Source organism: Chiloscyllium plagiosum, unplaced genomic scaffold, assembly GCF_037043375.1.
Source record: "Chiloscyllium plagiosum isolate Xiang-an unplaced genomic scaffold, Cpla_swu_hap1 HiC_scaffold_17, whole genome shotgun sequence".
Classification (NCBI taxonomy): Eukaryota; Metazoa; Chordata; class Chondrichthyes; order Orectolobiformes; family Hemiscylliidae; genus Chiloscyllium; species Chiloscyllium plagiosum.
This window is the reverse complement of record NW_028270155.1, coordinates 75,181,442-75,202,885: the sequence shown is the minus strand read 5'-3', so window position 1 is coordinate 75,202,885 and position 21,444 is coordinate 75,181,442. Positions and strand designations below refer to the sequence as shown.

The 21,444-nt window shown below is 47.8% G+C and overlaps 1 protein-coding gene across 4 annotated transcripts in view; it reads left to right on the top strand.

Annotated features, from left to right (window-relative positions):
* Positions 1–19,978, top strand: part of pnp6 (purine nucleoside phosphorylase 6) — a 107,294-nt gene extending 87,316 nt beyond the window's left edge. For all 4 annotated transcript variants that reach the window (XM_043707372.2, XM_043707371.2, XM_043707373.2 and 1 more), the window contains exons 5-6: positions 1,772–1,962; positions 18,677–19,978. In XM_043707372.2, the coding sequence (XP_043563307.2) occupies positions 1,772–1,962; positions 18,677–18,876 (391 nt within the window). In that variant the 3' untranslated portion in view covers positions 18,877–19,978. The remainder of the gene's footprint in view (positions 1–1,771; positions 1,963–18,676) is intronic.
* The last annotated feature ends 1,466 nt before the right edge of the window (positions 19,979–21,444 follow it).

Sequence of the window (21,444 nt, the reverse complement as noted above, 5' to 3'; positions counted from 1 at the left end):
CCTCACTGATCAGTTCTTCCCTTTATCAAACTAAGAGCCGACTGCTAGAGACTGAAAACAATTGAGGAGAAAGAGAACAACCCCTCCACACCTCGTGGAATTCTTTCCAATTCATCAGAATGCTCCCATACACCATTTGCAATGCTAATTTCAGTGCAGCTAAGGTAGCACCGAGGAAGGTCTCTATTTACACTTTGCTGAAGCAACTGACAACGTTCGAAGACCAGATGAATCCAGCCACTAACTTTATTGATTCACTTGTGGGACATAAGCATTGCTGGCTGGGCCTGTATTTATTGTCCATCCCTAGTTGCCCGTGAGAAGGCAGTGGTGAGGTGCTTTTAGAAACCGCTGTGGATTGACCCACAATGTCCGTAGGGAGGGAATTCCAGGACTAGACCCAGCAACAGTGAAGAAACAATGATATATAAGTCAGGGTGGTGAGTAGCTTGGAAGGGAACTTGCAGGGGGTGGTGTTCCCATAACTCTGCTGCCGTTGTCCTTCTCGATGAAGGTGATTGTGGGTTTGGGAGGTGCTGTCTGAGGAGCTTTGGTGGATTTCTGCAGGGCATCTTGTAGATAGCACAAAATGCTGCTCCTGGGTGTCGGCAGTGGAGGGAGTGGGTGTTTGGGGATGTGGTGCCAATAAAGCGACTGCTTTGTCCTGGATGGTTCTTGAGTGTTGTTGGAGCTGCACCCAACCAGACAAGTGGGGTTTATTCCCTCACACTCCTGAGTTCTGTCTTGTGAATGGTGGACAAGCTTTGGGGAGTCAGGAGATCAGTTACTTGCTGCAGTATTCCTAGCCTCTGAGCTGCCCTTGTAGCCGCTGTGTTTATCTGGTGAATCCAGTTGAGTTTCTGGTCAATAGTCACCCCTCAGGATGTTAATAGTGGGGGATTTGTCCTGCTTTTAGTGTACAGGACATACTTTAGCAATTTTACACATTGTCAAGTAGATGCCAATGTTCTGGTTTTTCTGGAACAGCTTGGCGAGGGGAACGGCACAAATCTTCAAGACCGTTGCCAGAATGTTGTCAGGGCCCATTAGCCTTTGCAGTATCCACCACTTCCAACCATTTCTTGATATCACTTGGAGTGAATTAAGTTGGCTGAAGGCTGGCATCTCTCATGCTGGGGACCACTAGAAGATGGATCATCCACTTGGCACGTCTGGCTGAAGATTACTGTGAACACTGTGAATTAAGGCTGCAATTAAAGTACAAAGTGTATTGTATAGCTCATTGTTGAATGAAGGCAAATACTGGAGTCAAGATTTAAAAATTAACCCTTAAGACTCTCAATCCACAGTGTCAACAAGGCACCTCTCTTTCTCTGTTATGCAATAAAGTATATCATTTTCAAACTTCATGTAAACTTCTAGAACACATTACCGGGATATCACAGTGTACCTTAGTGAATATCTTGGTGTATTTTAGGGGGATATTTCAGTATATCTTTAGTGTAATTGTGGAGGATGCCTCAGTGTATTTTCAACAGACATTTCAATGGGGGACTGATATCAATATATTTTTAGGGGAATGTCTCAGTGAGTTTTAGGGGGTAACGAAGTCTATTTTTGAGGGACCCCTCTGAATTTGGGAGCCAGTTACATGAACGGTTCTCTATGTTTAAAAGAAAATTTGAGGAGGATTTTGAAGTCAGTTTCCTGGAATGTTGCAGTGTATTGGGGAGGGATAGTCTGATGTGTTTTGGGAGCCTCCTGCAGAGTTTTCAGTACTGACCCTCTCTCCTGGCTGTTACTGTTGCAGGTTTGGTGTGCGGTTCCTGTGCATGTCAGATGCCTACGACAAGACTCTCCGGCAGATGGCCTTTGAATGTGCCCAGGAGCTGGGCTACCAGGATTTCATCCGGAACGGCGTGTACTGCATGCTGGCCGGCCCCTCGTACGAGACAATTGCCGAATGTCACTTCCTGAAGAAACTGGGAGCTGATGCAGTCGGTGAGATCCTCGTCTAACTTGACAAAAAAAAACGAGAAGCTCTTATGTGAACCAGGAGCAGTCTAACCCTCCAAATCCCTGAGTTGTACAGCATGGAAACAGACCCTTCAGTCCAACCAGCCCATGCTGACCATAATCCCAGACTGAGCAAGTCCCACCTGCCTGCGCTTGGCCCATATCCCTCCAAGTATTCCCTATTCATGTCCTTATCCAAATGTCTTTTAAATGTTGTAACTGTGCCCACTTCCTCTGGCGTTTCATTCCACACATGAACGGTTCTCTATGTTTAAAAGAAAATTGTCGCTCATGACTTTTTAAAATCTTTCTCCTCTCACCTGAAAAATATGCCTCCTTGTCTTGAAATCCCCCACTATAGAGAAAAGGCATCTACCATTCACCTTAACTATACCCCTCATGATTTATTAAACCTCTATAAGGTAATCCCTCAACCTTCTCCACTCCAGTGAAAAAGATACCAGCCTATCCAGCCTCTCCTTATAACTCAAACCCTCCATTTCCTGGCAACAACCTGGTAAATCTCTCCTGAACCCTCTCCAGCTTATTAATATCCTTCCTGTCACAAAGTCAGAAGTCACCTGACACCAGGTTATATTCCGACAGGTTTATTTGACATCACAAGCTTTCGGAGCACTGCTGCTTCACCTGATGAAGGAGCAGAACCATGAAAGCTTGTGATTCCAAATAAAGCTGCTGGACTATAACCTGGTGTCATGTGACTTCTGACTTTGTCCACCCCAGTCCGTCACGGCAACTCTACATCATGGCTTCCTGTAACAGAGAGACCAGAACTGGACACAGTAATGGACACACCAGCATCCTGTACACCCTCAACACAACTTCACAACTCCTATACTCAAAGGTTTGACAAATGAAGGCAAGTGTGTTAAATGCCTCCTTAACCACACCATCTGTGTGTGATGCAAACTTCAAAGATTTATATACCTTAACCACTCGGTCTCTTTGTTCTACAGCACTACGCACAGCCCGACTTTTAATTGTACAAGTCCTGCCTTTGTTTGTTTTATCAAAGTACAGCCAGTGCAGGGACCCCCTGCGGCCATTCCCCTCAAGAACAAGTATACCGTTTTGGATACTTGTGGGGGGGGAATGACTTACCAGGGGTAAGTAACGGGGCTCAGGTCTCTGGCACGGAGCCTGTCCCCGTTACTCAGAAGGGAAGGGTGAAGAAGAGCGGAGCAATAGTTATTGGGGACTCGATAGTTCGGGGCACAGATAGGCGGTTTTGTGGGAACGAGAGAGACTCACGTTTGGTATGTTGCCTCCCAGGTGCAAGGGTACGTGATGTCTCTGATCGTGTTTTCCGGGTCCTGGAGGGGGAGGGGGAGCAGCCCGAAGTCGTGGTCCATATTGGCACCAACGACATAGGTAGGAGGAGTGCTGAGGATGTTAGACAGACTTTTAGGGAGCTAGGTTGGAAGCTCAGAGTTAGAACGAACAGAGTTGTTGTCTCTGGTTTGTTACCCGTGCCACGTGATAGAGATTCGAGGAATAGGGAAAGAGAACACTTAAATGCGTGGCTACAGGGATGGTGCAGGAGGGAGGGATTCCGGTTTTTGGATAACTGGGGTTCTTTCTGGGGACGGTGGGACCTCTATAAACAGGATGGTCTACACCTGAACCTGAGGGGCACCAGTATCCTTGGGGGGAGGTTTGCTAGTGCTCTTGGGGGGGGTTTAAACTAACTCTGCAGGGGCATGGGAACCTAGACTGTAGCTTTAGGGTGCAGGACCTGGAGTGTAGGGAGGTTAGGAACATGGCATCAATTTCAAAGGAGGGTGCCTGTAAACAGGAAAGTGGCTTGAAGTGTGTATACTTCAATGCAAGAAGTATACGAAATAAGGTAGGTGAACTTGCAGCGTGGGTTGGTACCTGGGACTTCGATGTTGTGGCTATTACGGAGACATGGCTAGAACAGGGACAGGATTGGCTGTTGCAGGTTCCAGGATTTAAATGTTTTAGTAGGGTCAGAGGTGGGGGTAAAAGAGGGGGAGGTGTGGCATTGCTTGTCAAAGATAGTATTACAGTGGTGGAAAGGACGATAGATGAGGACTTGCCATCTGAGGTAGTTTGGGCTGAGGTTAGGAATAGGAAAGGTGAGGTCACCCTGTTAGGAGTCTTTTACAGGCCTCCTAATAGTCCTAGAATCATTGAAGAAAGGATAGGGAAGGTGATTCAGGAGATGAGTGACAGTAATAGGGTGGTTGTTATGGGGGACTTTAACTTTCCTGATATTGATTGGGAAAGCTATAGCTCAAGTTCGTTAGATGGGTCAGTGTTTGTTCAATGTGTGCAGGAGAGTTTCCTGACACAATATGTAGACAGGCCAACAAGAGGTGAGGCCATACTGGATTTGGTTCTGGGTAACGAACCAGGCCAGGTGTTAGAATTAGAGGTAGGTGAGCACTTTGGGGACAGTGACCACAATTCGGTGATTTTTACTCTAGTGATGGAGAGGGATAAGTGTGTACTACAGGGCAAGAGTTATAGCTGGGGTCAGGGAAATTATGATGCGGTGAGGCATGACTTAGGATGTGTGGCTTGGAAAAGTAGACTCCAAGGCAAGAGTGTAAATGATATGTGGAGCTTGTTCAATGAGCAACTATTGAGTGTCCTTGATAATTATGTACCTGTCAGGCAGGGAGGAAAGGGTCGTGCGAGGGAGCCGTGGTTTAATAAGGAATTGGAATCCCTTGTTAAATGGAAGAGGGCGGCCTATCTCAAGATGAGACGTGAAGGTTCAATTGGGGCGATTGAGAGTTATAGGGTAGCCAGGAAGGACCTGAAGAGAGAGCTAAGAGCAGCAAGGAGGGGACATGAAAGGTCCTTAGTCGGTAGGATTAGGGAAAACCCTAAGGCTTTCTATAGGTATGTTAGGAATAAAAGAATGACTAGGGTAGGAATAGGTCCAGTCAAGGATAGTAGTGGGAAGTTGCGTGTGGAGGCGGAAGAGATTGGGGAGACACTGAATGAATACTTTTCGTCAGTATTCACTCAGGAACAGGACATTGTTGTCGATGTGAATACTGAGTCACTATTAAGTAGAATGGATGGCTTTGAGGTATGTAGAGAAGAGGTGTTGGAAATCCTGGAAAAGGTGAAAATAGATAAGTCCCCTGGGCCTGATGGCATTTATCCTAGGATTCTCTGGGAAGCAAGGGAGGAGATTGCAGAGCCATTGGCCTTGATTTTTATGTCCTCTTTGTCTACAGGAGTAGTGCCAGAAGATTGGAGGATAGCAAATGTGGTTCCCTTGTTCAAAAAGGGGAGTAGGGATAACCCTAGTAACTATAGGCCGGTGAGTCTCACTTCTGTTGTGGGCAAAGTCTTAGAGAGAATTGTAAGGGATAGGATTTATGCACATCTGGATAGGAATAATGTGATCAAGGATAGTCAGCATGGTTTTGTGAAGGGCAGGTCGTGCCTCACAGACCTTATTGAATTCTTTGAAAAGGTGACGAAGGAGGTTGATGAGGGGAAAGCGGTAGATGTGGTATATATGGATTTTAGTAAGGCGTTTGATAAGGTTCCCCATGGTAGGCTACTGCAGAAAATACGGAGATATGGCATTGAGGGTGAGTTGGAGGTTTGGATTAGGAATTGGCTGGATGGAAGAAGACAGAGGGTAGTAGTTGATGGCAAAGTTTCTTCATGGAGTGCCGTCACTAGCGGTGTTCCGCAAGGATCTGTTTTGGGACCATTGCTGTTTGTCATTTTTATAAATGACCTGGAAGAGGGGTTAGAAGGTTGGGTGAGCAAGTTTGCGGATGATACGAAAGTCGGAGGAGTTGTTGACAGTGAGGAAGGATGTGGCAGGTTACAGCAGGATATAGAGAAGCTGCAGAGCTGGGCAGAAAGGTGGCAAATGGAATTCAATGTAGCTAAGTGTGAGGTGATTCACTTTGGAAAGAATAACAAAAAGATGGGGTACTGGGCTAATGGTCGGATACTTGGTAGTGTGGATGAGCAGAGGGATCTTGGTGTCCATGTACACAGATCTCTGAAAGTTGCCACCCAGGTAAATAGTGCGGTGAGGAAGGCATATGGCGTACTGGCTTTTATTGGTAGAGGAATTGAGTTCCGGAGTCCTGAGGTCATGATGCAGTTGTATAAGACTCTGGTGCGGCCGCATCTGGAATATTGTGTGCAGTTTTGGTCGCCATACTATAGGAAGGATGTGGAGGCACTGGAACGGGTGCAGAGGAGGTTTACCAGGATGTTGCCTGGTATGGAAGGAAGATCGTATGAGGAAAGACTAAGACACTTGGGGCTGTTTTCATTAGAGAAAAGAAGGTTTAGGGGTGACTTGATTGAGGTGTACAAGATGATTAGGGGGTTAGATAGGGTCGACAGTGTGAACCTTTTCCCGCGTATGGAGTCGGGTATTACAAGGGGGCTTAGCTTTAAATTAAGGGGGGGTAGATATAGGACTGAAGTTAGGGGTAGGTTCTTCACTCAGCGAGTCGTAAGTTCATGGAATGCCCTGCCAGTAGCAGTGGTGGACTCTCCCTCTTTATGGGCATTTAAGCGGGCATTGGATAGGTATATGGAGGATAGTGGGCTAGTGTAGGTTAGGTGGGCTTGGATCGGCGCAACATCGAGGGCCAAAGGGCCTGTACTGCGCTGTATTCTTCTATGTTCTATGTTCTATGTTATATTTATCCAAATTAAACTCCATCTGCCACTCCTCAGCCCATTGACCCAATTTAGATTAGATTCCCTACAGTATGGAAACAGGCCCTTCGGCCCAACAAGTTCACACTGGCTCTCCAAGGAGTAACCCACCCAGACCCATTCCCCTACATTTATTCCTAACTAATGCACCTAACACTATGGGCAATTTAGCATGGCCAATTCACCTGACCCGCACATCTTTGGACTGTGGGAGGGAACCGGAGCACCCGGGGGAAACCCACGCAGACACGGGGAGAACGTGCAAACCCCACACAGTCAGTTGCCTGAGGCAGGAATCAAACCCGGTTCCCTGGCGCTGTGAGGCAGCAGTGCTAACCACTGTGCCACCGTGCCGCCCCAACTGATCAATATCTTTTTGTAATCTTAGATAACCTTCTTCACTGTCCTCTGTGTCACCAATGTTGGTGTCATCCGCAAACCAACTAACCATGCCTCCTATATTCTCATCTAAATAATTTACATAAATAACAAACAAAAGTGGACCCAGCACCAATCCCTGTGGCCTCCAGTCTGAAAAACCAACTCCTCGCCACTAATCCAACTCTACTCCGGCACTGCACCCAGGCACACTCCCTGCCAATCAGGTTTCACGTAACAACCCCTGACAGCATCAGCCACCATCCCCCCACCCATCAACTACACTGACCCCTGACCAACCAGACACATACAAGACCACACCCCGACCCAGACCTCCCACCCAAACACACCTCCATACCTATCAACTGCACACCAGCATTACTGGGAGAAAGTGAGGAGCACAGATGCTGGAGGTCAGAGTCAAAAAGTGTGGTGCTGGAAAAGTACAGCCGGTCAGACAACATCCGAGGAGCAGGAGAGTTGATGTTTCAGGCATAAGCTCTTCATCAGCATTACTCCCAGCCTGGTCTCCCTTGCTCATCCCAGTGGGTATGCCTTCAAGAGGTCAATATCAGGTCATTATGCCTCTGTACTATCTCTAGATAAATCTTCCTCCAAGCTCCCAAGGTGGGAAGATGCCAGTGGACTCTGTGGCACGGTGTCAGGCAGAGTAAGGAAACTGAAGGTTCTGTGCCCTGTGCTGAGTTGGTTCATTAGTAAACACGTGAGGATAGACTGGAGTGCTGCCTGAGATCTGATGGACCAAATGGCCTGTTTCACTGCTGCACCAGTGACAGGTGCCACAGTAAGTCTCAGCGTTGCTGGGCTGGGGACTGAGGTTGTACACACAAACAGCCCTAGCCTACCTTTAACCAGTCTGAAGAAATCACCTACCAGATTCAAAAGGCTAACGCTGTTTCTCTCTCCACACATGCCACCAGACCTGCTGAGCTTCTCCAACGTTTCCCCATAATTGTTTCAGGTTTCTAACAGCTACAGTGTTTTGCCTTTATTTATAACCCTGACGGCCTGAGAGTCATTAGTATGCGTGCTACCTCCTACCCCTCTTTATCAGCAGCTTCTCCTGGCCTCAATTTGGCAGAGCCATCTCCACAGTTTGCCAGCATCTCAGTATAACCATTAATACCGCCCTGTCTTCCCACTGCCTCAGGCAGCGAGTGTGCCTGATTGACAAGGGTCTGACCTCTCCTGATGAGTTGGGATTGGCCTGTGAACCCCAAGTGAAAGGGACCATTCCAGGAAAGAGGGACATTTTGATTACAGGCCTCTGGAAGCAGGTTGTCCTTTCAATGATTAATGTCTTTTTTTCAGATATTCCAGCTGCAATCGCCTCAGTCTGAATAAAAACAAGGTTTAATGGTTACTATGAGACAATCTGCTCTCAGATCGATCCCTGACTTGACATTCTTAGTCACTGGGAACATGAGGAGCAGAGTAGGCCTCAGACCTTTGGCAAACATTGCTGATAGTTTGGGGGCTGGATGCCAAATGTGCAGGGCCTACTTGGATACCACCCAGTCCATTAATGTTCCTGTTGGCTTCATTCACAGTTTAGGAGCAACTACTTAACAAGAAAGTGGCAGATAGTGTTTGATTTAGATAAATGTGAGGTGCTGCATTTTGGAAGGGCAAATCAGGGCAGGACTTATATACCCTTAATGGTAAAGTCCTGTGTAGTGTTACCGAACAAAGATACCTCGGAGAGCGAGTTCGTAGCTCCTTGAAAGCAGAGTTGTAAGTAGACAGGGTAGTGAAGAAGGCATTTAGTATGTTTTGCCTTTATTGGTCAATATATTGAGTATAGGAGCCATATAACCCTTCGGTCCAACTCGTCCACGCTGACTAGATATCCCGAATGAATCTAGTCCCTTTTGCCAGCATTTGGCCCACATCCCTCTAAACCCTTCCTCTTCACATACCCTTCCAGACTCTTTCTAAATAAACATAGAACACAGAACAGTACAGCACAGTACAGGCGCTTCAACCCTTGATGCTGTGCTGGTCTTTTATCCTACTCTAAGATCAAACTAACCTACATATCCTCCAACTTACTATCATCCATGTGTCTATCCGAGAGTCACTTAAATGTCCCTAATGTCTCTGATTCTACTACCACTGTTGGCAGTGCGTTCCACACACCCACCACTCTCTGAGTAAAGAACCTACCTCTGACATCTCCCCTAAACCTTTCTCCAATCACCTTAAAGTTATGTTCCCTCATGATAGACATTTCTGCCCTAGATAAACATCTCTGGCTTTCTCTATCTATGCCTCTCATTATCTTGTGTGTCTCCATCAAGTCACCTTCTCATCCTTCTTCGCTCCAATAAGAAAAGCCCTAGCTCCCTCAATTTTTCTTCATAAGACATGCCCTCCAGTCCAAGCGGCATCAGGTAAATCTCCTCTGTACCCTCTCTAAGCTTCCACATCTTTCCTATAATGAGGTGACCAGAACGGAACACAGTATTCTAAGTGTGGTCTAACCAGGGCATAACCTCATGGCTCTTAAACTCAATCCCCCTGCTAATGAAAGCCAACACACCATACGCCTCCTTAACAACTCTATCAACTTGGGTGGCAACTTTGAGGGATCTATGGACGTTAGTTCGGTCACTTTTGGGATGCCGCATTCAATTCTGGTCTCCCTGCTATCGGAAGGATGTTGTGAAACTTGAAAGGGTTCAGAAAAGATTTAGAAAGATGTTGCCAGGGTTGGAGGATTTGAGCTACAGAGGAACCTCGATTATCCGAAGGACACGGGCAGGGAGTTTTCCGTCCAGTTAATTGAATGCCAGATAATCGATGCTGGATAACAAAGTTGGCCACGTATCAGGACCTTGCAATTTTGTTTGGATACTCTGAAACTCGGTTAATCAAATGCCAGATAACGGAGGTTCCTCTGTATAGGGAGAGGCTGAAAAGGCTGGAGTCAGTTTCCCTGGAGCACTGGAGGATGAGGGATCACCTAACAAAATTTACAAAATCATGAGGGGGATGGATAGGGTGAATAGTTAAGGTCTTTTCCCCAGGGTAGGGGAGTCCAGAACTCGAGGTCATAGGTTTAGGGTGGGAGGGGAAAGATATAAAAGGGACCTAAGGGGCATCCTTTTCACACAGAGGGTGGTACGTGTATGGAATGAGCTGCCAGAGGAAGTGGTGGATGCTGGTACAAACACAACATTTGAAAGGCATCTGGATGGGTATATGGATAGGAAGGGCTCAGAGGGATATGGGCCAAGTGCTGGCAGATGGGACCAGATTAATGTAGAATGGATGAGTTGGACCAAAGGGTCTGTTTCCATGATGTACAGCTCTGTCACTCTCTGAGTCTATTACATGTGAGGTTCCACTGAAGACAGCTTGGTTACATTAGTGATCGTAGGCAAGGGATGAGAAAGACCAAAGGAGATAAAAAAATGAAATCAGAATCACTCATGAAAGAGTATAATATTTGTGCTGTACCAGACCTTGTGTCAGCTCCAGAGGAATAGTGGATCAGGGCGTAAACTTTATGACAAACCACAGCATGAGTCAAACTGGCCTGAGGATTGCATATAACTTTGAAGACATGAGAAAGCAGTTAATGTTCAAAAAAAAAACTCATCCCGTCAAGTTTATGCACATTCAGTATAACCTAAGGGATGTTGCAATGCTCTGTTGAAAGCAGATTGATCATAATTTTCCAAAGATAATTAGATTTTTGAAAACTCACAAATTTGCAGGCCCATGGGTGGGGAAGCAGTAATGTTGGGACTGGTTGGCTGGGTGTTTTCAAAGGCACAATGGGCTGAATGGCCTCTTGCTGCGCTGGAAGATTAATAGATTACAGACTCTTCTCAACAAATCCTTAATCATATCGGCCCAGTCCACCATCCAAACACCGAGCGGTCCAAAAACCTAGCAACATGGAGTCTCTGCATTGTCATCTCACTCAGTGCGCTGATGTTCCAATCCAGATCCGACCCAGACATTTATCCCTTCCCGATTGGAGTTCCTCATCGTCTGCTTTTGTTGAAAACCTGCTCCTGAATGTGAAGGAATAATGCTTCTTATCCATACTGTTGTCGGTGACTTGTTAATTTTAAACCTATTTGTTAGCTGGTGTCAAAGGAACCAGGTCAATGTTTGGCAGAGTAAGAGAGTCAAAGGTCATCACTGTTGTGGGTGAGTCCCAAAATCACAGACCATAGAGAGGTACAGTCTTCTCCTTGAGATCTCTGTGAATATTTGATCCTCGATCCGGAATAATGGAACAGAAAGCACGGCTTATTGACATTCAGCCTCACAACCTTATTCTGCCATTCCATTTGATCCCAGCTGATTACTGTCTTAGCTCGGTCTTCCCACGTGGGTTCTCTGATCATTGGTAAATTTATTGAACACTATTCTCAGTTTTGAACTTTATGATTCACCCCTCCCATCAGCTGCTTTTCTCTCTGTGGAAGAGGTTTCAGTCGGAATAAATGAATCCCAATATCACCCTGAATCCCAATTCCACCAGTTTCAGTCAATCCTTTCATCATATTAAATAGTTCAATTTGACCACTCTTTAATTTTCTGTCCTGGAGGATATATAATGATTTACTTCTTGCTGTTTACATTGTTCATAGGATGGGCCCAGTATTTATTGCCCGTCCCTAGTTGCCCCTTCAGAAGGTGGTGGTGAGCTGCCTTCTTGAACCGCTGCAGCCCACCTGCTATAGGTTAATCCACAATTCCCTCAGGGAGGGAATTCCAGGATTTTGACCCAGCAACAGTGAAGGAGTGGCAATGTATTTTCAAGTCAGAGTGGTGAGTGGCCTGGAGGGGAACTTGGAGGGTATCGTTCTCATATGTCTGCTGCCCTTGTCTTTGTATATGGAAGTGGTTATGGGTTTCGAAGATGCTGTCTGAGGAAGCTTGGTGAGTTTCTACTGTGCATCGTGTAGATGGTGCACACTGCTGCTATTGTGCATTGTTGATGGGTGAACTTTGGCAAGTGAGAAGATGAATTACCTGCCCCTGAATGCCCAGCCGCAGTCCACAATTGTAGTCATGAATATTTATATGGCTAGTCTGTTCAGTTTCTGGTCAGTGGTAAACTCCCACACAATGGGAGATACAGCTATGGTTTTGCCATTGAATGTTAAGGATTGAAAATTAGATCCTCTCTTGTTTAAAATGGTCATTGCCTGGCATCTGTATGGTGTGAATGTTCCTTGTCACTTTGTCAGCCCAAGCCTAGATATTGTCCAGATCTTGATCTATGTGGACACAAATTGCTTCAATATGTGAGGAGTCGCGAATGGGTTGAACATTGTGAGGGATCATCGGCGAACATGCCTACTTCAGACCTTATGATGGAGGAGAGGCCATTGATGAAGCAGCTGAAGGTGGTTAGGCCTGGGGGATTCCTGCAGAGATGTCCTTGGAGCTGAGATGACTGACCTCCAACAACCACGACCACCTTCCTTTCTGTTAGATGTGATACCAAGCAGTGACAGGATCCACACTGCCCTGATTACCCTGGACTCCAGTTTTTGCCAAATATGTTTGCTGTAACTCGGGCAAGTCCTCACCAGTTTAGCTTTACTGTCCAGGTTTGGACCAGGACTGTAATGAGGTCAGGAGCTGAGTGGCACTGGCATAACCCAAACTGAACATCAGACAGCAGTACCTCGAGGTTGTACAGGACTATTGCCTTCCATTACTTTGCTGAAGATCACGAGCAGACTGACAGGACAGGAATTGGTCTGACTGGATTTGTGGGGTTTTTTTGGGGTCAGTACATAACTGAACATTACTTCTCTCAGAAACACTCTCTTCAAACTGAGAAAGATCTACATCTTTGGTCTGAGGACTGTTGACCCTGCTTCTCATTTGTGGACGATTTTCTTGCTGGAGTATCATTTATCTTTCAGATACCCTGCTTTCTAGATATTGTTGTTTTTCTGTTAGCTTTCCTAGAGGATGCTTAATCTCCTGAATTTCTTCCTGGAAGGCTACTGTGTAGAAGTATGGACTCTCTTTCTTGTTGCAATTCTGGACCACACATCATTTTCTGATTACAACAGACACTCTCTTTCTCGTAGTATTCTGGAAGAGGCTGAAACCGAGCAATTTCTTCTTTTTGACTATGTCCTTCAATAGTGGATGTTAGTCTGACTCCTGCCAAGACTAATCTCCCTTGAGTCTGGTGGTTTTCAGTCCTTCTCTGTGCCTATTCGACTGAGAGAGTGGATCTTCTAACAGTTAAACAACCTTTCTCTAATGATTATCTCACACCATCTTTATCACTGGTGTTGACAATTCTGCTGTGTCAAGTTTTGTGCCTAAGTGTTCAAAACAACATTAGTTAAAGATTCCTGAATAAGCTCAAGTGAGCTGCATTGCTCATTCCTTTTATTAGCTTTGGCTCTTTTTCACAAATATTGCAAAGTTTTAACTTCTGATCTGTCTGCCGTGGTGATAAGAAGGAACTTCCGATGAAACAACCCACCATTACTGCAGGGAGATATTGAGACTCGGCCCACAGCCTCAGCACGACTGACTGACCTCTGTTTGTAAACCCGGCAAAGTCAAAGGATTCCTGGGGTTCCATTCAGAATTTCTCAAAGCAAAACAAAATCTCTGAGCAAACTGTGAGTCACTTTCTCTCACTGACTTGACAAAACCTACCGTTTCATAAAACTCAGGATATTGACCCCATCCTTGATGGCGTCCCTCAAGTGTCCAGTAAATTGTCCATCAGTCAATCTCCATTTCATTGAACCCCATGTGAGGCAACTCAGTACCTTGGTGTGTAGTTCAAAGGTCATTAAGGTTAATGCAACACAGCCAATTCCTCTCCTTAAACAACTTTGAAAACGTCTGAGGTAAAACAGTAACCAGTCAAAGCAACAGCTGAGTATAATATCCTTGGGAACATGGCCAAAATCAATGGTTAGAAAATACTGCTACTAGTTACATAATTTTGCCTTAAAATCATGGAATTCCTACAAGCCATTTAGTCCACTGACCCACTAAAGAGCATCCAACCCAGACCCCTCTATCTTATATAACCCTGCATTTCCCATAACTAACCCACCCAGCCTGCACATCCCTGGCTAACCCACCCGGCCTGCACATCCCTGGCTAACCCACCCAGCCTGCACATCCCTGGCTAACCCACCTAGCCTGCACATCCCTGCACACTGTGAGCCATTTAGCATGGCCAATCCACCTAACCTGCACATCGTGAGACTGTGGGAGGAAACCGGAGCACCCGGAGGAAACCCACGCAGACACGGGGAGAACGTGCAAACTCCACACAATCCAAGGGTGGAATCGAACCCGGGTCCTGTGAGGCAGCAGTGCTGACCACTGAGCCACAGTGCTGCAGTTTAATCAAAGCACAACCATTCTTAAGTTTCAAACACTGATTACAAAGTAAGAATTTGAGACTTAAAGATCAAAAGTGAAGCTGAAATGAGGTGGAAAAGATAAAGCCGCAAAATGGTCCCACCTGACCACTCCTGGTTCCTGGTGATGTTTGCCCCCTGTACCAGTCTGTGGAACGGGGTGGGGGTCGTTTCTGGTAGTTCACTGCCACAGATTCTTCTTTGTCTTTGCTTTGTGTTGAACCCACCTCGTAAACAGTGTTAGAGGATGCACCACCCGAGAATGTCTACAGCCAATGAGTATCTAGAGAAGAGGCACTATTCTGAGATAAGAGGTAGATTAGTTGAAAGATAACATTAAGTACAACTATATTCATAGCATCCCCACAGTGTGGAAGCAGGCCACTCACCCCATCGAGTCTACACCAACCCACTGAAGAGCATCTCACCCAGACCTACCTCTCCCATACTGCATTTCTCATGGCTAACCCACCCAGCCTGCACATCCCTGGCTAACCCACCCAGCCTGCACATCCCTGACTAACCCATCCAACCTACACATCCCTGGCTAACCCACCCAATCTGCACATCCCTGGCTAACCCACCCAACCTGCACATCCCTGGGCAACCCACCCAGCCAGCACATCCCTGGGCAACCCACCCAGCCAGCACATCCCTGGACAACCCACCCAACCTGCACATCCCTGGACAACCCACCCAGCCTACACATCCCTGACTAACCCACCCAGCCTGCACATCCCTGGCTAACCCACCCAGCCTGCACATCCCTGGCTAACCCACCCAGCCTGCACATCCCTGGCTAACCCACCCAGCCTGCACATCCCTGGCTAACCCACCCAGCCTGCACATCCCTGGCTAACCCACCCAGCCTGCACATCCCTGGCTAACCCACCCAGCCTGCACATCCCTGGCTAACCCACCCAGCCTGCACATCCCTGGCTAACCCACCCAGCCTGCACATCCCTGGGCAACCCACCCAACCTGCACATCCCTGACTAACCCACCCAGCCTGCACATCCCTGGGCAACCCACCCAACCTGCACATCCCTGACTAACCCACCCAGCCAGCACATCCCTGGGCAACCCACCCAGCCTGCACATCCCTGGGCAACCCACCCAACTTGCACATCCCTGGACAACCCACCCAGCCAGCACATCCCTGGACAACCCACCCAGCCTGCACATCCCTGGCTAACCCACCCAACCTGCACATCCCTGACTAACCCACCCAGCCAGCACATCCCTGGGCAACCCACCCAGCCTGCACATCCCTGGGCAACCCACCCAACTTGCACATCCCTGGACAACCCACCCAGCCAGCACATCCCTGGACAACCCACCCAGCCTGCACATCCCTGGCTAACCCACCCAACCTGCACATCCCTGGGCAACCCACCCAACCTGCACATCCCTGGACAACCCACCCAGCCTGCACATCCCTGGGCAACCCACCCAACTTGCACATCCCTGGACAACGCACCCAGCCTGCACATCCCTGGACAACCCACCCAGCCTGCACATCCCTGGACAACCCACCCAACCTGCACATCCCTGGACAACGCACCCAGCCTGCACATCCCTGGACAACCCACCCAGCCTGCACATCCCTGGGCAACCCACCCAACCTGCACATCCCTGGGCAACCCACCCAACCTGCACATCCCTGGGCAATCCACCCAGCCTGCACATCCCTGGGCAACCCACCCAGCCAGCACATCCCTGGGCAATCCACCCAGCCAGCACATCCCTGGCTAACCCACCCAGCCTGCACATCCCTGGACAATCCACCCAGCCAGCACATCCCTGGCTAACGCACCCAGCCAGCACATCCCTGGCTAACCCACCCAGCCTGCACATCCCTGGACAATCCACCCAGCCAGCACATCCCTGGCTAACGCACCCAGCCAGCACATCCCTGGCTAACCCACCCAGCCTGCACATCCCTGGACAATCCACCCAGCCAGCACATCCCTGGACAATCCACCCAGCCAGCACATCCCTGGACAATCCACCCAACCTGCACATCCCTGGCTAACCCACCCAGCCTGCACATCCCTGGCTAACCCACCCAGCCTGCACATCCCTGGCTAACCCACCCGGCCTGCACATCCTTGGCTAACCCACCCAGCCTGCACATCCCTGGACAATCCACCCAGCCAGCACATCCCTGGCTAACCCACCCAGCCTGCACATCCCTGGCTAACCCACCCAGCCTGCACATCCCTGGCTAACCCACCCGGCCTGCACATCCCTGACTAACCCACCCAGCCTGCACATCCCTGGACAACCCACCCAGCCTGCACATCCCTGGACAATCCACCCAGCCTGCACATCCCTGGACAACCCACCCAGCCTGCACATCCCTGGACAATTCACCCAGCCTGCACATCCCTGGCTAACGCACCCAGCCAGCACATCCCTGGCTAACCCACCCGGCCTGCACATCTTCAGAGTGTGTGGGAAACCAAAGAAGCCGTGAGAATGTGCAAACTCCACAGAGACTGTCACCTTTGGGTGGAATTGAACCTGTGTCCTTGGCACTGGGAGGCAACAGTGCCAACTACTGAGCCAAAACACCACCCTGTTTGGTCAGATATGATCACTAAGATCTTAGTGAGTTGGTACAATTACATCTGCCCCCTCTGAAAGCTAGAGTAGAGCTCCACATCTCCAACCACAATGTGTGCATGGCATCAGTAGAATGGGTGGAGCCAATGCTACATGAATGTTGACCCATTCAGAGCCGTGACCTTATTCAACAGGCCCAGGGGGCCAGATGTTAGTGAGAGCTCTGCAGAATGTGCCTTTCTCCACTGCAAACGAAGAAAGGCACTCTCCAGAAGCTGAACTGACTTATTCCCCAATGACAGGTCTGCAGCTTTCATAGATTCAAACTATCTGTTTGCTCTGAGTTTCAAATGTGAAAAGTTCCAGGTGAGAGGTTCTCAGACCTCCTAACACTTGAGTCATCTTGGCTTCTGGTGTTTGGACTTGGATGTCAGTGGGATAGGCTCCAGTGATCTGTCCTGTCCCCCAGTCCCTTCCCTTTCTATGGGTGCCTCCATTTCAATTCCCTGGAGAATTCCACTGACCCAGCACGTCCTTTCCCTCCGAATGAGAAACTGGCTTACTTGGCCGTTAATACTCAATCAGACTCAAATGGAGGACAGAAGCTCATGTTCCTCTCGGTTCTTAGATCAGGTTTGGACCGATCCAAGCAACAAACCCACCACACTGCTACAGCTAAGTTTCTTGTCTCTAACAAAGGCAAGCTGGTGATGAGAAAATGGAGTGGAAGCAGGTTCCATAGGAACTGTCAAAAGGGAATTGGATTAAGTCATTGATAAAGGGCTATGGGGAACTGGGAAAGATGTGCCAAATAGCCAACACCAGAATAGTGGGCTGAATGGTTTCCTACTCTACCATGGTGGTGGTGTCTTATAACAGACAGCCTGACATTTCTGATATTATCCTTGCTGCTGCTGTCTAAATCTCCTCAAAGAGAGAGAGAGAGAGATGGGGGAGATCAGAAATCAGATCAGCGTTCATTGCTAGAGGGATGGAGTTTAAAAACAGGGAGATTATGTTACAGCTGTACAAGGTGCTGGTGAGGCCACACCTGGGAGTACTGTGTACAGTTTTGGTGTCCTTACTTGAGGAAGGAAGTACTGGCACTGGAGGGGGTGCAGAGGAGGCTCACTGGGTTGATTCCCGAGTTGAGGGGGTGGGTTATGAGGAGAGACTGAGTAGACTGGGATTATATTCATTGGAATTTAAGGGGGAAATCTTATAGAAACATATAAAATTATAAGATAGAAGTAAGGAGCTTGTTTCCACTGGGGGGGTGAAAATAGAACTAGGGGGCATAGCCTCGTAATAACAGGGAGCAGATTTAGGACTGAGATGAGGAGGATCCTCATCACGCATAAGGTTGAGAATCTGGAACTCCTTGCCGAGTGAAGAAGTTGAGGCTGCCTCGTTGAATTTTTTTAAGGCAAAGATAGATAGACTTTTGAACAGGGGGTAAAGGAATTAAGAGTTTTGATGAGCAGGTGGGTAAGTGGAGCTGAAGCCATGAAGAGGTTAGCCATGATCTTATTGAGTGGTGGAGCAGGCTCAAAGGGCCGGGCGGCCTACTCCTGCTCCTAGTTCTGATGTTCAGCCTGGATTCGGTAGGCGCTCATGTGGAAGATGTGTTTCTCTCTCTCTCTCTCTCTCTGTAGGAATGAGCACAGTGCCCGAGGTAATCCTTGCCCGTCACTGCGGATTGCGAGTGTTTGGCACCTCGCTCATCACCAACAAGGTAGTGACAGACTACAGCAGCCAGCAGAAAGCCAACCACGAGGAAGTGCTGCAGACCTCGAAGGATCGGGCTGAGGCCCTGCAGAGGCTCATCAGTCACCTGGTGGCGAAGATAGACTGAACGTTGCACGGCCCACTGATCCCTAGGACGCTGTAGCAATAATATTATTACTAAACATGGAGTAAGATCGGATGTGGAGGAGGATGCAAAATACAGAGTCAAATCTCTCGTCCTTGTACACACCAGATAATCGACAACAAGACTACTTGTGTTAGACAGTCCAGCTCATGCCAAAGCATACAGTCCCCATTTGGCCCAACAAGTCCACACCAACCCTCCAAAGAGCATCCCACCCCCCTGCTCCCACTCTGTCCCTGAAGCCCTGTATTTCCCCTGGCCAACCCACCTAACCTCCACATCCCTGAACTTGACAGGCAATGTAGCATGTCCAATCCATGTGACCTGCACATCTTTGGACTGTGGGGGGAAACCGGAGCACCTGGAGGAAACCCACACAGACACGGGGCGAATGTGCAAACTCCACACAGACAGTCGCCCGAGGCTGGAATCGAACTCTGGCCCTGTGAGGCAGCAGTGCCCCAAAGAGTCAATGTGCTAAAATCCCCATCCTGCCAATGTACCACTTCCAGTTGATATACCCCACCTCTCACGTGACACTTACCCCATCCAGTCATTGTACCCCATGTTGGTAACGAACCTCACCCATCATGTTGAGTACCCCGACCTACTATTATAATCCCATCTACCCATCCTCTTCCCACCTCATACACCTACTCTCCCATCCACCTACCCATCATATACTCTATTGGTCCCTAATCACACCTACCCACTTTGTGCCCTGCTTTTTCTTTATATCCCCCCTCCATCTGATAAGCTCCTCACCTGCCCCTGCTGAGCTCACCTGCTGATAACCTTGGCCCAATGTTCAGTCCCATTGACTGTTGACTGTGGATTACACAATAATGTGTAATATACTGATTGGTCCAATCTATCTTGAATCACCACTGTTATCCAATTCCACATCCATCTTGCTTCTAATATATGTATTTTAGACTAAGGTTAATATAAGTCTGCAAGATAATTATTATTTATTTCTAACATATTGTTGGAGATAAAGGACAAGTGTGTTTCTACTGAAAAAAGCTTGCATTTGTATCGCACTTTTTGCAACGATCTCTTTAAAGCACTTTTACAAATGATGCATTGCCGTTTGAAGTGTCTCCTTTCTCAGGCAGACCCTCGGCAGGGAGGCATATTGCTATCACTCAGCTTTGACGGGCTCCAGGATGATGATAAGTCCAATACAAAATGTGAAGACTGTGTGTATGTGTATGTGTATGTCTGTGTCGGTGTATGTGTGTCTCTCTGTGTGAGTGTGTGTGTCTGTGTATGTATGTGTGCCTCTGTGTGTGTGTGTGTGTGTCTGTGTCTGTGTATGTGTGCCTGTGTGTGTGTCTGTATCAGTGTATGTGTGTCTCTCAGTGTGGGAGTGTTTGTGTCAGTGTATGTGTGTGTGTATGTGTGCCTGTGTGTGTGTGTGTCTGTATCAGTGTATGTGTGTCTCTCAGTGTGGGAGTGTGTGTGTTTGTGTATGTGTGTGTGTATGTGTGCCTGTGTGTGTGTGTGTCTGTATCAGTGTATGTGTGTCTCTCAGTGTGGGAGTGTGTGTGTTTGTGTCAGTGTATGTGTGTGTGTATGTTTCTCTGTGTGTGAGCATGTGTGTGTCTGTGTCAGTGAATGTGTGTCTCTCTGTGTATGAGCATGTGTCTGTGTATATGTATGAGTGTATGTGTCTGTGCGCATGCCTGTGTCAGTGTATATGTGTCTTTTGTGTGTGTGTGTCTGTGGGAGTGTGTGTGTGTTTGGGGGATGGTGGTTGAAGGCTTAGGTACATTGGTTGTTTGGTGGTTTGTACATTCCATGCAACACCTCACATGGCCCATGCGTATTCCCAACAACGTTTCTCAACATGCTCATATCTTCTCTATTTTGGTTGGTCACAGGCCAGGATTTCCCATGAATCAATGGGAACATTGACCTCCTCATGGATGTTTGAACTCCTCAAGGATTTTTGACCTACTCAAGATGTTTGACCTCCTTGAGGATATTTGACCACCACAGGGACGTTTACAAGATATCCCTAAAACATTCCCTCTGACCTCCTGGGGGGTGGCCATCATGACTCAGTTCTGACAAGTCACTTGTAATATGAAAAATGTTTAGTAAACTCCGATATGGAATCCATGTGGAAACAATTTGATGTTTCTGCAATGTGGCTCACGGTATAAATACAGAGGAACCTCGATATTCCGAATATCAATTATCGGATTATCCAAAGGGGATCTCAAGATCCTGATAGAAATGTTATGTCAAAGTGCTGTTTCAACCCTGATCACGTTTTTTTTACAGGTACAATGATTAGAAACGAACTCGGCTCACTGAAATGCTGCAGAGAACAGTCCTGGACAGTCCAGGCACCGTCTCCAACTGACTGATCTCCCTCCCTATCTCTCTCTCTCCCACTCTTTCTCTGGAATTCTACACAGGGGTGAACCCTAAACCTCTCCTCTCTTCCCCAGATAATCTCTCCAACATTTTCCTGTACAGGGCAAAGGTGGAACTTGTCAAAAAAGGTCAGTGTGTGTGCATGTGTGTGCGCATGCATGT